At 34.6% G+C, this 15,374-nt stretch overlaps 1 protein-coding gene across 1 annotated transcript in view; it reads right to left on the bottom strand.

The window, feature by feature from the left end:
- The window catches only part of LOC150098796 (choline transporter-like 1), a 237,964-nt gene that overhangs the window by 141,108 nt on the left and 81,482 nt on the right, over nucleotides 1-15,374 (bottom strand). The window contains exon 7 of the mRNA XM_090405754.1: nucleotides 14,416-14,648. Coding sequence (XP_090261880.1) covers nucleotides 14,416-14,648 — 233 coding nt within the window. The remainder of the gene's footprint in view (nucleotides 1-14,415; nucleotides 14,649-15,374) is intronic.

The raw sequence follows: 15,374 nt of genomic DNA, 5'->3' as shown, positions 1-15,374 counted from the left end.
CCTTAATGCATAGCATTATACATGTCTGCAAGGAGATGTGTTTTGCATTATGGTAGATACTAAAACAAGGAGTGATGAGAGCTTGGTCCACCTTTACCACGAGTTGCCTCAGTTCTGAAGAATATTCAGGCAGAAACTTTGTTTGCTTACACTTGGATAAAAGATTAAACTAAATTTATTATAGTCTAACCAAGTGAAAAAAACTTCCAACATCTTTCTCTAAATCCAGAGTAATTTAATAATAAGGTGAGACACCTTTTGGCAACTCGAATAGGTAAATATGACTTCTCCATTGCTTCCATCCACCTTAGTATCATCACCTCTGGGTCTGGCTCACAGTGATGAGACCTCAATAAAGGTCGAAACTGGCTGGGTAGTAGCCCTCCCCTTAATGCACAGCATTATACATGTCTGCAAGGAGATTGTGCTTTGCATTATGGGAGGTACTAAGACAAGGAGTGATGAGAGCTTGGTCCACCGTTACCACGAGTTGCCTCAGTCCTGAAGATACTTCACATGCAAACTTTGTTTGCTTACACTTGGATAAAGAATCAAACTAAATTTATTATAGTCTAACCAAGTGAAAAAAACTTCCAACATCTTTCTCTAAATCCAGAGTAATTTAATAATAAGGTGAGACACCTTTTGGCAACTCGAATAGGTAAATATGACTTCTCCATTGCTTCCATCCACCTTAGTATCATCACCTCTGGGTCTGGCTCCCAGTGATGAGACCTCAATAAAGGTCGAAACTGGCTGGGTAGTAGCCCTCCCCTTAATGCACAGCATTATACATGTCTGCAAGGAGATGTGCTTTGCATTATGGGAGGTACTAAGACAAGGAGTGATGAGAGCTTGGTCCACCGTTACCACGAGTTGCCTCAGTCCTGAAGATACTTCACATGCAAACTTTGTTTGCTTACACTTGGATAAAGAATCAAACTAAATTTATTATAGTCTAACCAAGTGAAAAAAAAAAAAAGAAAGAAAAAACTTCCAACACGATAAGTCTGAATTAGCAAGACAACTAAAGCTTGAGGTGGATGCTATAGAGTAAACAGTCAATTTCATTTCAAGACCATGTGGACTCAGATTGTTGTGAATGTTTTGTAGGTGATAGAAGAATTTCATCTTGCTGCTTACTGGAAACTTGAAATGGTTTGGAAAAATCAATAAATAAATAAATAAAACACAATTTGAGTTTTTAGAGCAGGATTTTCAAATTCTTAGCCCATTCATGATTCTAAAATAAAATAGGCCTACAACCTTTTGTGCATGGAATTCATATAAAAAAATCTGTTATATTTACTTATAAACTGACATTAGTATATACTGTATATATTTGAAACATTCTTAGAAAAAACTGTATTTCCTATTCACTAATGATTCTAAGAATGGATTATCATCTAAAATTTACCTACTGTACTTCTAATTTAGTTATTAGCATGAACTACCAACTAAAGTTGAGTGAAAGAATTGCTAAAATGGATATCCTCTTATGCCATTCTATTAAAGTTATCAATCTGCCCCATAGTTATCAATATGATCATTAACTAATGCAGTATGTTTACACATAATGTAGCCGAAATAAATATGGCAAAAGAAATGAATGCCATTAGATATAAGGTTAAAAAAAAAGTTCATTATCATATAAAGTTGAGGAAAGGATGAAAGCATAGGGGTTTTAGCAAATATTTATGGTGTTGCTGAACCCACCAATGACTTGAAGATGGATAATGACAACAGTGAAGAGTTGGATTGGTGAGGCACTGCATATCTTTTATATTAATGCAAGAGTACAAGAAATAAGAGTATTGCATTTGTGTTACTAACTGAAATAGCATAACTGAAGACTAGGGCATAAGTAAAATGGTATAGAGATGGGAATGGAAATGGAGTGTTAGAAACTCTTCTGGAGAATAAGGGGAAAAGAGAAACACTGTTAATAATAGCAAAGCAATTGGAAAGAGGGACTCTGCCATTTTTTTTTTTATCTAGAGTCAGGAATGGAGGTACAAAACGACACTATATTGCAATGCAATAATTTAAGATTATTTAGTGTGAAGATGCAATAAACAGAATAACAGATCTAACAGGATGTTGTCATAAGTCTGGGAATATACATGCTATGACTGTGAAATGCTTAGACAAACTGGTTGGCAAAATAAAAGGTTGATGATGTTAATGGGGGGATTTCAAGTATGGAATATAAATTGAATAAAGGAGTGCCTTGTGGAAACCAAAAAATGAATTTCTCGAGTTTCTAAGAGTTGATTTTAGTTAATATATGAAGGATACAAGGTTTTAAACTGCTGGATCTGGATCCTTGCAAGATGTAGTTGTGAATAAGTCATCAATACTGCCACAAGTTGGTGAGAGCAACCATGATGGCTGACTTAGGAGGTGAGCTTCAGTTAAGAAGGGATATTTGTGGAACTATAAAGCAGGTGATTACGGAAAACTCTGTACATAAATACCATAGGATAATAAGCTGAGTTTTAAAAAGAGGTTGACAGAGCATGAGAATCAGTAGGACACATTTAATATGGACAATGTAAAGCTCTACACTAGGAGTGAGACAAATAAATAAGCAGTGTGTTTAAATGGAAGGGAAATAGGACAACAGACAATGACCAGAAATACAAGGAATATAAAATGTAGTCTAGAAAAGTGACAAGCATAGTAAGGGGTGGAAGGGAAATGCGATATGAAAAATATGAAAAGAGAGTGACACCATGCCAAAGGAAATCTGAAGGAGTTATTCCTCAGAAGAATAATTACGGAAGGGTGATACCAGTGATGGCAATAATGACAAAGTGACCACTACTGAAGATACGGTGGAATTATTCAATAAGAACTTTGTCAATGTATTTCACACTGCTATGAATAATACTGTGCAACATCCAGAAGGATCGATGTTGTCACATGGACTAGAAGTGAATGAACAAGACATATGTGAAATGTTGAGAATGATAGTTGTTGTATATAAGATCATGGAATTGGTTGATATATATCAATGCATATTTTTAGTAAGTAGGCATAAGAAGTTATTTGATCTGGTTGTTTATTGAGAGTCTTTGCGATGGTGAGTGTTCCAAAGGAAAAGGAAGAGAGTGCTGCTGCACAAAAATAATGGTAAGGTGCCAAGATAGATGTTTCCAAATGAAGATCAGCCTGCATAACTGCAGCTGAGAGTTAAGGTACTGTAGAGAAGGTACTCTGTTTAACTGGAGGTTAAACAAAATACTTCATTGGGTAGATAGACATATGATTCATTACAATGGTCAACATGAATATGTAAGGGATGGGTTTTTCTTCACCAATCTATTTGCATTTTATGAAAAGGTAATGAATGAGCTGGATAAGGAAGACTCATATACAATGATATTTTTATGGTTTTATGAAAGCATCTAATAGCCTACCACCTGTCAAACTGGTGTAAAAGCTAAAGGGGGAGAGAAAGATGGATAACAGATTAGTATGATGAATAGGAAATTGTCGGAACTAATAAGTCATGTACAGAAGGTGCCAGCCAAAAATGGAATGATAACCAGTGATGTGCCTCAGGTTTTATTATTATTATTGTTATTATTATTATTATTTGGCATATGATGATGATAGTTTTTGTTTTATGTGAATCCTAAGCATGAAAGGTTGTAAACTGAGTATACATTACTACTGTATTGTATACTGTATATTTTTGACAAACGGAAATTTGTCAAACTACTTACGGTTCCAATAAGGAGGCCTGAATTGCCTTGAAAAGGAAGAAGGTGGTGGTATCACAAAAAAAAGCAACAAAATTTACCTAAAGACATTCCCATATATTCACTTTCAGTGGATTTGAACCCATGATCTACTGAACTGAAGAGCAGAAGCACACCATTCATTTGGCAAACCAGACCAGCATACTGGGGACACAACTGTTCAATTTATTTGTTAATAATATTTTGCATGGAATTGACAGAAGGTAGATGTTTGTTGATGAAGCCGAGTTGGAAAACTTATGAGTCATGTCAAAGTCAATTTAAATAGAGAGGTATGTGGTGAGGTTAGTTAGTTAGGTGGCATATGATGACACAATGGCAGTGAAGCCTATACAAGAAGATATGGCACCATCATAGGAAACCGATATATAAAGCTATTGGTTGTAATGTATTTTTGTCTGTAAATTAAATGTGTTCTCGTGGAAGGGTTCTATCATTGTGGGATGTAAAACTTGAGTTTCTGAGAGGGAAAAACCCTTCAACCTCCATTGAAGATGAGTTGTTGCAACCAGGCAACAACTTATCTTCTACTGAAAAGCCCTGATAAAGGCTCTTCTTAGCAGACTCAAAAAGTGAAAGAGAAAGTCATGGAAAGAAGAGAACATATAGAAAGTTCCTAGAAGAAAATTAGCATGTGCTCTGAGAGAAAAATGTAAGAAATCAAAGCAATGTGTAAAAGTAGTTAAACAAAAATCATCATAAGAATATGTTCTGGAGGCAACTGAAAAAGCATAGAAATGAAGGAAAGAGTACAATAAAAAGAATCAGAAATGATCAAGTTATTCAAGATAAATAAAAGTTCTGAAGGTGGTAGCAAATATTCAAGAGGAATGCAATCAGAATAATGCATATCAATACTCTGGAAAAAGGCTATCAAAACCTGAAATGGGAGTAGGTAGATGAAGTCGACAATTTTTGACCAGAAATGCTCAAACACAGAGGTATAAAAGTTTTATAATGGCTGTATCGCATAATTCTGAAGCCATTGTTACAAGATCAAATTATTATTATTAAACTTTCACGAAGTCAATGATTCGTTGAGAGGGACCATATATCACCCACACTAATCATATCTTCTCTTAAACTCATTCACACTAGATGCACTTGCTACTTCTACAGACAACCTGTTCCACTCAATCACAGTTCTGTAAAAGAAAAATCTAGCTCTCACTCTTTTCTTAACTGCACACAAACTTTCACAGATGCCTTCCCTTATCCTCTCCACACCTTCCATACTAATGAAAAATTTTGTCAACTGATATCCTATAATGCCCTCTCAAAAGTTTATCAATCTCTATCATATCATCCCTCTTTCTAATGTTTACCAGTGTCTGCAGTCTACAGTAGAACATGGGAGACCAAACTGGCACAGAGCAGTCGAAGTACAAATGCAAGGTACACATCTTTTTGAGTGTGCCTAAAGCTATGCATTATGGGAAGAGTCACCAGCCAGACTAGTGAGATCACTGATGAGATCTCTGCCTTTATTGAGATCTCATCAGTGGGGGCTAGATCCAGGAGGAATACCAAGGTTTAAGTAATGCAGAAGTCATATATTTACTATATACAAGCAGTGAAAAGGTGCATTACCTTATTATTCAAAATGTCAGGCCCTTCCCAATATACAGATTAAACAACAATGGCCCAAAGAATGATCCCTAGGGCACATGACTAGTCACCTTAAACCTGGCAGATTCATACCCCTCATATACCACTTTCTGATACCTATCAACCACTCACTTATCCCACTGCTTCCCAAACTGTGGGCCGTTAGCTTTTTTGAGGGGGGGGCTGTGAAATAATGAAAACAAATTTAAAATGTTTTAGGACTAAGTCAAATGTTTTAAAACCATGTCAAATGTGTATGTAAGATGCTAAAAATGTAATGTTTGCATTTGATTTTTTCAATATTCGCTGTGTATGTTTTGTATTGAATATAATAACAATAAATATTATAATAATATGTCTGTATTACATTTTTTTTTCCCCCGATGGGAGCCGTGAAATATTTTAATTATTCCAAAGAGACCTTTACGTCCATAAGTTTGGGAAGCATCCAAGTCAACATTTTATATTCCAATTTCATATTCTCCAGTTTATGCAACAGCCTTTCATGTGGTATTCCATTAAATGCCTTAGCAAAGTCTAACAGTATCACAATGTATCTGCTCCTTTTATTATTATTATTATTATGTGACACCTCAGGGCGTCCAAAGATTCATTGAGGGGGGCATCTACTCTATAACTCTCCATCTTCACAACTCAAACCCACCAATTAACTGCAACTACCTTCATCTACACCAATGCCATATACTGCCCACTACCACCACTAGTATCTTCACAGACAATCACAAACATCCATGCCCACAGTATGGATTCGAACCCGCAGCCTTTTAGCTGGAGAGCGGATATGCTAATGTAACATCATATCAGCGGATACGCTAATATGATGTTACAGATGATTTAGAAGCTGGCCACTCGGCCAGCTTCTAAGTCATCTATAACATCATCATAAATATGGGCAAATTGCTAAAATCTCTCTCTTTAACAAACCCATGCTGTTCCTTGCAAAGTATAGCTTATCTATCAACCCAACTCTGTTTGCGAGTTCTTGCCGACTTTTTCAAAGCCTTCACCACAACTCTAGAGATACTGATGCAAAGACTGATGGGTCTATAATTAGACCCATCAGTCTTTGCACCATTCTTGTGCAATGGAATTACCATACATTCTTTCTACTCCTGTGGGATCTTTCCTGAGCTAAAACTCAAATTATACAAACATGTCAAGGGACTTGCCAATTCAGATGAACATTCCTTTTGCTCTGGGAATCTATCTGCCTATACTTTACAAACAAGTATGAATGTAAAAAAATTCCAAACATCTCAGAGATTGTAATTCTCATTTGAATCAACAAAGACAAAACCTGGCTGCCAGACACAAGCAAATTTTAATCTAATTAAAATATAATTTTTTACTTCTTTATTAACAACAACCAGAAAGTTATCAAGAAACCTTTCTAATAAGACTTAGCACTTCCTGAAATAAAGAAGTACCAAATGTCAGAGATAATGTTTCTTTAGTCATCATCACTTCTTACAATTCATTCTCATAATATGTAAAGGATACTATGATAGCACACCATAATCAAGTTTTACATTATTGCTAGTTTGCTATCAAGAATTTTCTGCCAAATTGATTGTTATCAAATTTTACATTTTGGTCTTCAGCACATAGTAAGTGCATCAATCCCACATCCATCAGTCTTTTTTTTCCCTACTTTGGCATCAAACACCATTTTAGTTTGCTAACCTTGCCTTTTTTATTCTGTTTAGGTAACTCCATTTTAGTTTAGTTCTACTTTCACATTTTTGAATGCTAATACTTTCAAGTTCCTTTTTAACATCAAATTTTGAATATGTTTCTGCCAATGATGGAATCTGCTCACTCTAATTTTTCTCAAAAACTATTACATGTTTCTGGTCTCTGATCAACTATTTCCAACACTAAAACAGTCAAATATTTTGGTTAATTTCTCCTTTATGCCATATAAATTTATATAACTGGCTCCCTACTAAATGAGCTTTGATTATCTATTTCCATACTTAATTTGCCATCTCACTAAAAGTTGTCTAAACAGCTAAAATATTTTATTCGTTTTCTCAAATGTAAGTACATGATTATATGTAAAATAATCTATCCCTCCCTCCTTGTTAACGAAGCATGGTTATTAACACTATCCTATCTTTCAGAGATTTTTTTGAAATTAAATGAACTAAATCTCTCCCTTCAGGGAAATTCTTCAACTGTTCTTGATGCCTACGACAAAATAGAGGCATTCGAGAAAAAAATGGTGTTATGGATTAGTTATTTAAAAAGACAGACAATTTTCACTTTTTCCAATATTGGAATCCTTTTTAGTGGAAAATGATATTTTTGTTGATTCTGAGTTTCTGGAAAGTGCTTATGACTACTTCAAAACTCTGAAACAGAATTTTGAAACATATTTTCCGAATAACTTTTATAAGAAATTTCTGTAGGTTCGTGATCCATTTCAGGCTTGCAGTCACGAGAACGACCTTTCGTTATTGAAAAAATAACAGTTAATTGAGCTTTCAAGTGACAGTAGACTTAAAATGCAATTCTGTGATCTTGGTTTGCCTCAATTTTGGATCTTGCATTCAGTGAAAAGTGAATTTCTCAAATTATCTGAAGAAGCACTGAAAATCATCCTGCAAACCTATGAGAAAGGATTTTCATCGCTCCTTCAAATAAAAACAAAATACAGAAATCATCTTAGTGTGTGTGCTGAACTTTGACTTAAGTTGACCAATATCGAGCCAGATATCCAGCAACTCTGCAAGGGCTGAGAAGCTCAACCATCTCATTAAAAGTAAGTAGTACCATAATTATATCATATTATTTATTTGTTTAATAAAAATTAAAACTTTGTTCAATAGTGATACACTTTTAATCGTTTACTTCCAATTTAATTAATTATGTTTCCATGTGTATTCAAAACATGCTTTTAGATTTATTATGTTATAAATGGCATAGTTTTTCCCAAATGCTGGTAATTCCCACAAAGGTTTTTAAAAAAATTACATAACTCAGTGGTCAGTAGAATTGTTTTAGGCATTTTACTGGTCCTTGGGCTTAGAAAGGTTGAGAAACGCTGCACTAGATTTATTTAAGAGAACAGCATTTCCACTAAGTAAAGAGCTGAAACTTAATACCTCTAATTCTGATAGCAAGTTAATGTCCCTGTACTTTTAAATTATATATTTAGTTTAATCCTTTATCCCAGTGTAAGCAAACAAAGTTTGCGCCTGAATTATCTTCAGGACTAGGGCAACTCATGGCAAAGGTGGATAAACTTCACATAACTTGCCTTGGTTAGACTATATAATTTATAGTCTAACCAAGGGGGAAAAAACCTCCAACATCCCTGTATTTTTCTTACACGTGAATCAAAACCATCTTTCTGCTTATTCTTCAATTATAACCGCTTACAACTTAAATACAGGCTACACATTTTATAAATGTATGGATTTAGGGTATACATTGCCCTATGTTCTATTCACACATAATTGTAGCATTTCAAATGATTTTTCTCTTGGCACCCTATCATGTCTTTTCCACATCTACTCTACAAAAAAACTTTAATAGAGATACTTGTTATATTCCTGTGATTTATTTATTATTTGTCTTCAAATAAATATCTGGTCCTGGGAGTCTTATTTGACTGTATTCAAGTATGCTTAAATAAATTTCACTCATTAGGTAGGAAATGGCTCTGTAATTCTCAGTTGATTTTATTCTCTTTTTTATAGATATCACTAGAAGAGCTTTACTCCGATCATCTGGAATTTGACCTCGTAACAGGGACAACTAAATAATGAAGGGTAGCCAGTACAGAACTATTATGCCTCCATATTTGAGAAATTGTGGTTGTACACCATCTACTCCAACTTCCTTTCCTTTCTTCATCTCTGAAGACCTTTTACACCTCAAGTACTGATAGGTATACTTGATTGCATTTCACTTGAACATTTTCTATCACTGTTTTGTCACTATCTATGTTGTTTAAAAATCTTTTGAAGCACTCCAGACATTCAGAGTAATTTATTCTGGCTCAAAACCTTTAGTTTAGTTTTGAACCAGAATAAATGACATCTCTTGGCTTTGATTCCTTTTACATTCCTCTTTTCTCAACCTCTAAGTTTTATTTTTATTTTTCATAGCTTCCAGAATATTCTACCATCTTTATGATATTTACCTTGTATATTCTTTCCAAAGTTTTTCTACGATTATTTTAGCAACATATATTTACATGTAGGTTAGCCCTTACATTTGTCTCTATATTTTTCAAAGGTAGATGCAGAACATGTAAACTTGTGGGGGAACTTTCAATATGATTTCAATTATGGGGTGCTTCAACTACAGAGACATAGACTGGAAGGAGGAAAGATTACATATACCTCATCAATATCATCATCAGTAACTCTAACATGCACTAAAGTGCTGCCCACAACCTTCCAAAATTATGGTTACAAAATCCAAGTATCCTTGGATTTTGTAATCATATCTCTAGGATAAGGAGAGCCTGTGTAGCTCAGCTGAAGTGGAATTTGTACTCCTCAGCACTAGGCTGCCCAAAAATAGAGGGTTCTAAGCTTAGTTCTTTTATTGATTCTAGTTGATGACTAGAGGAACTTTTGCTAAGCATTACTTTGGCCAGTTCCTGAGTTAATCGATCTCTTGCATTGATAAAATTTTTTTTCTTAAATATCTTGGAAACTCAAGATATTTCAGACATTAAAAATATTGTGTTAGGTTGCACTTGTTAGCTGTCTCTTCACCAGATACCACTTAACATTAATGATAGCCTTGGACCAGCTATCTCTGATTGGCTACCAGTAGAGATTGAACTGCCTACTCAGTTCCAAAAGTTAGCATTTATTCCTTATAAGGGAATAAAAGATGTTAGCTGATTTTTTAGCTAGCTAAACTCCAGGATAAGGCAGTTAAGCCCTTGCCTATAAATATTCTTGGTTCTGATTTATATACTCACTAAGAAATAATTATAATTACTTGAAACAGCATTTGACAGAAGGGAATATCATATATACAAGGGTGGTTACATAAGTTTCCAGCCTTACTAACTTTTAGAGCTGATAGAAAAAAAAAAAACAACTGTGTCACATAATCTCCCTTTACTTCAACACTTTTCACATCTTCAAATTAACATTTCTATACACTTGAAAGTCTACTTTTGTCTGCAAAATGGCCTAAAACTGCATCTTTCACCTCACTGTCATCTGCAAATTTTCATCCTTGAAGGTTTTCTTCAGTTTCAAGAAGAGGTAGTAGTCATTGAGTGCTAGATTTGGGATGTAGGGTGGGGTGTTCAATCTCCTGGAAGCCACAGTCCTTCACTGCAGCCTTTGCAACAATAGCTGTATGGACTGGAGCATTGTCGTGAAGCAGACAAACACCATGACTCAGCATGAGACAAGACGAGGAATGCGCCTCATCTCCTTTATGGCTTCATGCAGGTTTGTGCAGGAGTGAAGCATAACATTCTGCATTCATGCGGTATCCCTTTCCTTGAAGTAAATCAAGAGAATTCCCTGGCAATCCCAAAAGATTGTTGCTATGATCTTCTTGGTGAACGGAGTGACTTGGCTTTTCTCGACAGTGCTTCACCTGGTTTGTGCCACTTCATGGATTCACTTTTGGAAAGAGGTTCATAATAAAGGACCATGGTTTCATCTCCGGTGACAATGGATTCCAGCACTTGTCTCTGATTCCGTTGGTACTCTAAAAACTTGTGGGAACAGGTCACACGATGCTCACTCTGAAATGAAGAGAGAAGTCGGGGCACCCGCCATGCGCTGACTTTTGTCATATGAAGCTTCTCGTGAATGATGCGAAAGGTGGTTGTTGTAGAAAGCCCCAACCTTGCCGATATTTCTTTGAGCTATGGCCGTCTGTCATTGAGCAGTTCCTCCCCAACAAGAAAGACATTTTCCTCAGTTCATCACTTTCCACAGGACAACCATCATGAAGATCATCTTTGATGCTCTCTCTCTAGGCGAAACTGTTTAGCCATTCCTTCATGGTGGAATATGAAGGAGAAGCTTTCTTATAAACACCATCTAATCACTGTTTGATATCACTTGGAGAAAGCCCTTCTTGGGTGAAGAACTTAATCACAGCATGGTACTCAATTTTTAACATTACAGCCACGTTAGTTAAACGAGTGCCTTCAACTGAATGATGCAGGTAAGAGCTGAAACTGGTACACTAAGCACTCCATAGATGGTGCTATCTGTCATGCACGCTGTTTTAAAATTGGCACGAAGTTTGTATGTCAGGCAGCAAAAGTTTTGGAACCTACTCCACATCTGGAATTAATTTCTAACTCTAATGTTTAGATCTTCAAGAACTATCTTTCCCTCAACTGTCATCTCTAATATCTCAAAGAATTTCTGTGCTATTTATTTCACTAATTTTCTTCTGTGGTCAATTCTTCTTATGCACAAATAACTTGCATTGCTGAACTTCCCAATTCGAAATCTGTCTGCATCATTCTACTTAAAAATAATTGTCGATCATGAAATTTATTGCTAAGTTTAGTGATCACCTTTTTCTGATCACTATTAAAATAATAGTTATAACATTTTATTATTCAGAATTATCTCACCAATTCAGGTCTTCACCTTGATCTCACTTGTACTTTCTTAATTTTTCTGCTAGCTCCACCACTTTTCTACTGATACTTCTTATACTGAATGCTCGCCTTCAATTCAGCTGGATGCGGCACTGTTCTAATTGCGTTTACACTATTTGCCTATTTTCTAACAAAAACAGTGGGGCCATGTTTATTTGAGTGACTTTCAAGTTAACATGACATTTGGTGATGTTGTACCAACATATTTGTCTGTAATTTACAACAATACAGGATATAATTTATATATTTAGTTTAATCCTTTATCCAAGTGCAAAAACAAAGTTTGCACCTGAAGTATCTTCAGGACTGGGGTAACTCGTGGCAAAGGTGGACAAACTTCACATCACTTGCCTTAGTATCCCATAATGCAAAGCACATCTCCTTGCAGACATGTATAATGCTATGCATTATGGGAAGGGTCACTACCAGACCAGTTTCGACCTTTATTGAGGTCTCTTCAGTGAGAGCCAGACCCAGAGGTGATACCAAGGTTGAAGCAATGCAGAAGTCATATTTCCATATATTACCAAAAGGTGTCACACCTTATTATTAAATTACTCTGGATTAGAGAAAGATGTTGGAAGTTCTTTCACTTGGTTAGACTATAAATTATATATTTAGTTTAATCTTTTATCCAAGTGTAAACAAACAAAGTTTGCGCCTGAAGTATCTTCAGGACTGCAGCAACTCACATGAGCACGCACGCGCGCAAGCACACACACACACCATGGAGGATTTAGTAATTGATAAAATTTTTTAAATTATACAGATACACCCAAAATCTTCTAGTATGTAAAGAGCATATTCTAATTTTAGCTATTAAAGATGGCTTTGTTCTTGATGCCTTGATTAACAGAAAATGGGTGAGTGTGGTTTCCCATTTTGGGAAAAGAGATACGGGACATGGATTTCTGAAACTTATGGCATGCAATACTAGACGACCTTGTCTTTTGGTTCAATGCTTATTGTATTGCAAATTTTTGTATATATGTACTGTTGATATATGAAAAAGATTGCAAATATATTATATTCAGAAGTGATACAGAAAGGTAAGTTTGATCCATCTTTACAAGGTACAGTAACAGAAATATAAAATAAACTCAGATATTAAATGTAAATAAACATTATATTTGATCTTGCTAAATGTTATATGCTGTTAAGACATCTTCAATCAATACAAAATATCTACCTGAAAAAAAGACCACTAAGTACCATGAATAAATAAAGACCATATTTGTTTAAAATAATAATAATATGTATAACACTAATAGAAATAAATACTGTGCCTGATAAACTCAATATGTATACAAATATAATTAAAATAAATAAACAAATGCAAGTAAACACATATGCATTTTAGTTGATTAAATGAAACAAAGAAACCATCAGGTAAAAGCACATCTATTTGGAAACTGTGAGTGTGTGTGTTGGGGGAAGGGGAAGGTTTAGGCTAAATCACAGTACCCACCTATAGCAAGGAAATTTTTCACTGAAGAAAGGGTGAGGAAAAAGAAGCAGAACAGCTCAATAATGCTCATAGTGATGTTAATGCAAAACTGATTAAAGTTCACTGGATGCACAGAACTGCAATAATGTAACTGTTTTGCATAATAATATTTAATGATGCAAAACTGAATAAATAGAAAATAAACTGAATAATAATAATAATAATAATAAAACTGAATAAAGCAATAGTTAATAAAAGTGATGTACAAATCTTACACAATGATTTAAATAAACTATAATAACTAATCAGTTATTGCTGTGAATTTAGTTCCATTTTTAATGAGGCTTTTATTAACCCTATTCTTTTGAGTAAGTGAACTAATATATTTAACCTTCTCTCTCTCTCTGTGTGTACAAATATTTTAATGTTAACCATGTACAGGGATGAAATTACATTCCATGCATTTTCAGTGCAAAATGTAAAGAAAAAACTTTGGCTGTGTAAGTATTTGTGAAATTTTATTGATTTTTAAGACGATATAAAAAAATTAAAAAATTTAATTTAAAATATAAAAATAATTTTGCATAAATAAAAAAAAAAAAAAATTTAAGATGCATCGTCAGAATCGGTGTGAATAATTTTTTCATCATGAATTTCGGTGTTCATGCATTTGCCTTTCTCCCAGAGCTTGTCCAGCTGCTCATCCCAATTCTTCTGCATTCCAACATATATTAAAATGCCAATCATAGTATAGATTTCATCAGCATCAATATCATACCAAATATGAGGTCGTCTGTATTGCTGTGGATTTCTGGATGCATCGTAATGATCTCTGACTTTTCTATTAGTTCCAACACAATCACGTTTATAATTGTTTCAGGAATTATTTGTTTGAAACAGTCCATTGCGGAGCGTAGATTTTGAGATAGTATTGCTCTGGCAATTCCTTCTCTTTCTCAAAATACCTGAAAGTCAGGAACTTTATGTACATCAGGAGGAACATTGGTCCATCTTCTGCTAATTTTTGAGTTTCTATTTGGATACACAACATTTTCCAGGATATTCTCAGCAGAAGAACCAGCAGCTGAAGCGTTCACAGAAGCTATAGATTCCACATTTGCTTCTTCATCTAATTGTGGGATATATTCTTCAGCAACATCATCAAAAGTTGAGAAATTACCATCAAAAATATCGCTTTCTAATTCCACATTTGAATCATCATCATCGCTTGGCATATCTCATGAAGCAGCTGACGACACTTCCTCTAAAAGATCTCTCAACTTGGAACTGGTGTAACATAATTTTCTTCCTGTCATAATTATCTAAAATACCTACATAAAAAAATATTCTATAAAAACTACCACAAAAAAATAAACATATCACGGAACAAACTTGCAAACTTAGTAGCAAAAAATGACTATAAACAAAGAAAAATATACATGCTCATACAAGAATCATACATAGTTCCAAAGCGAATATGGTAGCAAAGCAAAAAATATATATTTTAGGCAACAAGGAATGTAAATACAAAACAAACTACGGAAAAATACTAACGCAGTTGCTTACAAAAACTGGTTTTTGTATGGAGAATATCGGCATATGCACCCCTGTACATGGTTAGGTGTTCATGTGCTTTGAAGCCTTACTACTACATTCAAATTCACCAATTTCAATGAAATTTTTTTTTAAATTGTGTGTGAAACATATCACAGATAGCATTCCTAAGAAAACTTTGGAAATTTTCCATTTGGCAACTTTTTATTTATGTTTTTATTAGTCTGGGGTGTGTTTGCACCCCTGTACACAGAGAGAAGATTAAATAAGTATTTAAATCTTTAAAACCAAATTAAAAGGTTCCGAAGTCACACAGGATATAACTATTTGATATGAAAGTTTGCTTCAAACAGTAATCTACTTAAGTGTT

The sequence above is a fragment of the Typopeltis vanoorti genome, chromosome 15 (genome assembly GCF_054136105.1).
Source record: "Typopeltis vanoorti isolate ZY-2024b chromosome 15, IOZ_Tvanoo_1.0, whole genome shotgun sequence".
In the NCBI taxonomy this organism is placed as follows: Eukaryota; Metazoa; Arthropoda; class Arachnida; order Uropygi; family Thelyphonidae; genus Typopeltis; species Typopeltis vanoorti.
This window is presented reverse-complemented; position numbering and strand designations above follow the sequence as displayed.